The sequence below is a fragment of the Tripterygium wilfordii genome, chromosome 11 (genome assembly GCF_013401445.1).
Source record: "Tripterygium wilfordii isolate XIE 37 chromosome 11, ASM1340144v1, whole genome shotgun sequence".
NCBI classification, from domain to species: Eukaryota; Viridiplantae; Streptophyta; class Magnoliopsida; order Celastrales; family Celastraceae; genus Tripterygium; species Tripterygium wilfordii.
This window is the reverse complement of record NC_052242.1, coordinates 8,686-13,804: the sequence shown is the minus strand read 5'-3', so window position 1 is coordinate 13,804 and position 5,119 is coordinate 8,686. Positions and strand designations below refer to the sequence as shown.

At 40.9% G+C, this 5,119-nt stretch overlaps 2 protein-coding genes across 2 annotated transcripts; one reads left to right on the top strand and one right to left on the bottom strand.

Annotated features, from left to right (window-relative positions):
- Positions 1-359: 359 nt before the first annotated feature.
- On the bottom strand, positions 360-1,326 carry LOC120009469. Its single transcript, XM_038860084.1, has 3 exons — positions 833-1,326; positions 627-780; positions 360-554 (listed from the first exon to the last, which is right to left on the bottom strand). Exons 1-3 carry the CDS (start codon positions 1,324-1,326, stop codon positions 360-362), a joined length of 843 nt encoding a protein of 280 aa, XP_038716012.1.
- Positions 1,327-3,244: 1,918 nt separating this feature from the next.
- LOC120009467 lies at positions 3,245-3,841 on the top strand. Its single transcript, XM_038860083.1, has one exon. The coding sequence runs from the start codon at positions 3,245-3,247 to the stop codon at positions 3,839-3,841; it is 597 nt and encodes a 198-aa protein (XP_038716011.1).
- The last annotated feature ends 1,278 nt before the right edge of the window (positions 3,842-5,119 follow it).

Here is a 5,119-nt window from a genome sequence, read left to right as displayed (position 1 = left end):
AACAGGAATCAAGTCTGCATGAGTTTTCCCTAACTTCTGAAAGAGTGAATAATACATGATCTCTGTGGAACTTCCTTGGTCTACCATCATTCGCTTCACTGTTGCTGCTTCGATTTGCAGGGAGATCACAAGAGCATCATTATGCGGAAAGATCAATCCTATTGTATCTTCCTTGGTGAAAGTGATTGCAGTTGCCTCCCTTGGTCTTTTGGTTCCCAAATGGGGATTAAAATCCATCCGCATACCTCTTGTTGGTGTCGGACCCTTCTATACTCCGTTCGCTGATCTCATCACCAAGTTATGCATCCGGTACCATTGCATCAATAAAATTAACCACGTAATGTGAAGGTTCCCCCCGCTCATTTGACTGAGGGTCTGCCTTCGGCAATGATTTTCTCTTTGTCAATAAATTCCTTAAGATGCCCCTGCTGAACCAATTCTTCTAAATGTCGTTTGAATTCTCTACAATGTTCTGTCTTGTGGCCTTTATCTCTATGATAGGAACACCATTTGGACTGGTTTAGAGTGGACGGATCCCCTGACATCTTATTTGGCTGTCGAAAATACGGCTTGTCCGCGATTTGAGACAAAATTCAAAAAATTGGGTCCTTAAATATTGTTTTTACCACTTCATAAGAAGTGGGCTTTGGATCCTTCTTCGAGTCTTTTTCTTTCCCGTTCTTCTTTTCAAACTTCTTATTTTCCTTTTTTGTCGCTTCTTGAGAAGCAAACTGCCGATCCCCATGTTTGTCTTCTTCCAGTTTGACGTATTGCTTAATCCTGTCCTAGAGCGCGGCCATACTCTTGGGTGGAGCCATCGTCAAACTCTCACAATTTATAATCACGAGGGAGCCCGAGGTGAAACGTAGCCACTGCGGTCCTTTCATCACAATCTTCTATATCCGCATAGGTATCTGAATACTTGGCAGTGTAAGCCCTGAGTGATTCTCCTCTCCTCAAATGTAAAGCAAACAACGTATCCAATGTTGCTGGATCTCGACTATTTGCTATAAATCTTGCTACGAAGATTTGGGCCAACTCCCTCCAAGACGAAACTGAGTTCTCTGAAAGTTGGTGAAACCATTTCATGGCTGTTGTCCCGAGGCTAGATGGAATCATTTTGCACATGAGTCCGTCTCGACCTGCCCAAAGAGCCATCTTATGAGTGTAGGCTGAAATATGTGCTATAGGATCTGTTTTTCCATTATAGACTGCAAACGCCGGGGGTGAAAACTTGTTTGGAGGATCTTCCAATCGAGAGCTCGTACAAAGGGTGTGGAAGTCATCTTTCTGAGGCTTTGCTCGGCCTTCTTCTGAGCACTCCATAAGACCTCCCCAGTATCCTTCTTCATTCGAATTCTGGGGAAAAGGCTTCGGCGCCTTATCCTCCTAAATGCCTGCGGTGATTTGTTCCTTGCACCCTTTGGAGATGGAGTTTGCCTTCTCCTTTCCGTAACTGGTCCCCTCCTCCGATGAGACCTCCCAGTGCTCCCATTGTCTTGCTCCCGAAGACGCTTTGGATCTGCATCCCTATCGCCTCAGACAACACTCTGGATTTCACTAGCCAAACGCTTCCCCTTTCTCCTCATGGTTTGGAGTCTTTCCCTTGGAGCTTGAGCATGCTCTTGTCTCTTTAGCAAATCTTCTTCTGCCCTTAGGAGGGCTTATTCCAATTCCAATGCCAATTCATTAGGAATTTGCTCTTTTATTTCATCATGATTATGTCGAGCCCTCTCCTCTTCTGCTGGATGAGGCAGTTCCACATGTCGTGATACTTCCGCTTCTTGAGACATGGCTTATATTAAAGAACGCTTCCCACAGGCGGCTCCAATTGTCGATGCTAAATTTGCACCGAGGTATAGAATATGTATAAAGTAGAAAGATTCAAGAGAATGACAACACAAAATTTACGTGGTTCGGTAACTTGCCTAGGTCCACAGAGTCTGACCTTTTATTAGAGTTGAGTGTCGATGATGCCTTACAAATGTGGAATGAAATCTATTTATGGGCTTGGGGTTCATCAGTTGATGTGGAATGAAATCTATTTATGGGCTTGGGGTTCATCAGTTGATGTGGAATGAAATCTATTCATGGTAACTGCTTCTGTGGTAACCATCGGATAACTGATATGTCGGATAAACTACTTCTGGATAAGGTTCTTTCGTCTGGGAGAACGTATATACGGAGTGTATTTATTTACTCCACAGATAGTATTGGCAGGTGTCTTCATCTGTGATAGAGAGATTGCATTGATGAATGCATTGGAGACTCTTTTTCCAAAGGTAAAGAATATGCAACGTCGAGTACATGTATCTAAGAATGTTCTAAGCAACTGTGTAGGTTTATTCAAACTTAAAGCTGAGTTTGATGAGTTTATGAGCTGCTGGAGCACTGCCATGCATTCCAAAACATTGGTAGAGTTTGATAAGGCAGTGAATGACATGTCAAACAAGTTTAAAGCTTATCGTAAATCCCTGACTTATGTCAATGATTCCTGGTTGAGTAAATACAGGTCATACTTTGTGGCTGTTTGCGTTGATAAGTTTTTTCATCTTGGGAACACAACAACAAATAGAGTTGAGAGCAGCCATTCTAAGCTTAAGAATATAGTCTAACTAGAGTGCCAATCCGATTCAGGATACCTTTCTACAAGGAATTGGTGAATGTGGTATCTACTGCTGCCTTGGAGAAGACTGAAACTGAATGTTCTTCCATTGGGAGTGAAGGGGTTAGTGTTGATAACTGTCTCCATACAAATTTGAAATGCTTTGGTCTGCCATATGGTCATATGCTTACAATTTACAGAAATGAAGGTAAGGCCATCCCACTTAGTGACATACATCCCTATTGGAGACAGTTGTGCATCCAACCATTTAGTCAAGACCCTAAAGATGAAGTGAAGATTGATACTGAGATGGAGATGGTGTGGAGGACATTTGAGCTTGCTACCGTGCCTCAAAAGCTAGAAATAAAAAGACAACTCCAGTCATTAGACAAGGCAAGCAACACTTCTATATTAGAGCCAAAACCTAAGGTGAATGTGAGGGGGAGGAAGAAGGGGCTGAAAGCCTCTCAAGCAAATGAAAAATCAACCAAGCGTGATCCTTCAACATTTGAGCATGCTATTGAGTCTCATGTGTTTGAAGATGTTTAACAAAGTTAGAACTCCAAGCACAGTGTCAAACAGAAGGGAAAGTTAAAGGTTCATAGAACTAGGAAGCCAAACACCAATCAGTGGGTGTCCATGTTTCCTGATTTCTTACAGAACTACATTTCCAAAATTTTTGATGTCCCTGGAGATAGCCACTGTGGGTTCAGAGTTGTCGCATCGTTCTATGGTTGGGGTGACGATGGTTGGAAAATAGCTCGGAGAGATTTTGCAAATGAGGTTCGCATGAATGGATGTCAATATGACAAGGTATTAGCTCCTTTCTCAAGCATATTTGAGCTGTTATCCAGTGTTGAGTGTTTTTCCACTATGGCAGATAGAAAGAATTGGATGATCATGCCTTATATGGGAAATGTGGTAGCTACCTATTACAATGTTGTTGTTGCACTAATTTCACAAGAACAATGCCTCACATTTTCCCCCCTCAGGGATCCACTGCCACTGGATTATAAGCAAGGGATCATGGTATTCAGGTATATAAATGACTCCTACTTTATCAGACTTGAGTTAGCTGAAAATAGTCCCATACCTCCTGTTTCAAAGATGTTGACAGATCATCATCAAGCCAATGCCAGAGGTTGGCCAGAAATGTTTTCTTCTAGGATCGAAAAATTCAAGACACTTTCTGGGTGTAAACCAAGTAACAGAGCGACTGTGGAGTTGATAGATTGATTGAGGGCAATGTCTCGATTGATTTTGTTTAGGACTGAGATGACTTCTATGTTCATTTTGTTTAGGACTGATATGACTTCTATGTTCAGGTGTGTTTAGGACTGATATGACTTCTATGTTCATTTTGTTTAGGATTTATATGACTTCCTCCTTGATTATGTATAGGACTGATCTGAAGAACATTGATTTTGTGTAGGTTTTGATCTGAATTATTGAAATGATTTTGTTTACATGATTATGGTTTCATTTTGTATATGTTTTTGTATAGATACTCTGTTTTTGTAACTGTTGTGCATGGGTTGCAGGTTAAAAATTTTGAAAAACTGAAAAAATGAGGTGAATTCATAATTATTTTAATTTAAATTGGGGTTTATTTAGAATAAGGTGTACTCAACAAAAACTGGGTGCAACTAAGATTTATCTTAATTTTTTTTAAAAAAAACGTAATAGCTGAGGTTAAACGTTTCATGTTCTACCTATTGTTAGTTTGTTGTTCCCGTTATCAATGAGGGAAATGGAACCATCATCCTATCACAGTTATTTTGGTTTAATTCCTATTTCTCTCTCAATTACGTATGTGATGCCTTAATTTCTTGGGTTTCTTCGCTTTCCTCTTGATGGTTTTCCCCTCTTTTCTAAGCTTTGGGCATATTTATGCTAAGCAAAAGAGGATCTTTTCATCATTACAGGTATGGTTTCCAAGGTTTTTTTAAATTGTTTCTGCAGTCGATTTTAAGCACCAAATCTAAACCAAGCACGGAAGAAACCAAATCACATACTTGTTCCATCTCTCTCCAATTGGATTTGATTCGGATCAAATCCAGTCTCCACCTAGCTTCGATTCTCCCTCCGTTATTCCAAGACAGTGTTCGGGTACAAGCAGAAGGAGAGTGCGAGAGTGGACCTCGCTGATACACTGGCATGCGCACCACTATTGCTAAAACAACAACCGCGTCCCGCTCCACAGGGTTGCACTCCATGGTTGGATCAATGTCGCTAAATGCCTTTTTGACTAGGGATCTATTTTAATGCTCAGGATCGCTGGAAGAACACGGTATCATACAGTCACAATTTCAACCCATTTCTTCCGTTTTGTTTTGTTTCACTCCGTAGCTGTAGGAGAATATATAAAATCAGATCACATAATGAAATACCAATAATCGTAATTTTTATGCAGGTGCTAAAATGAAAGGATTTCAGGCAGAAAACTATCAATGGAACAGCAGTTTCCAGCGTGCTTGGGAAGTGTTGTGAACCTCTTTGACTTGAGCCCGGGAG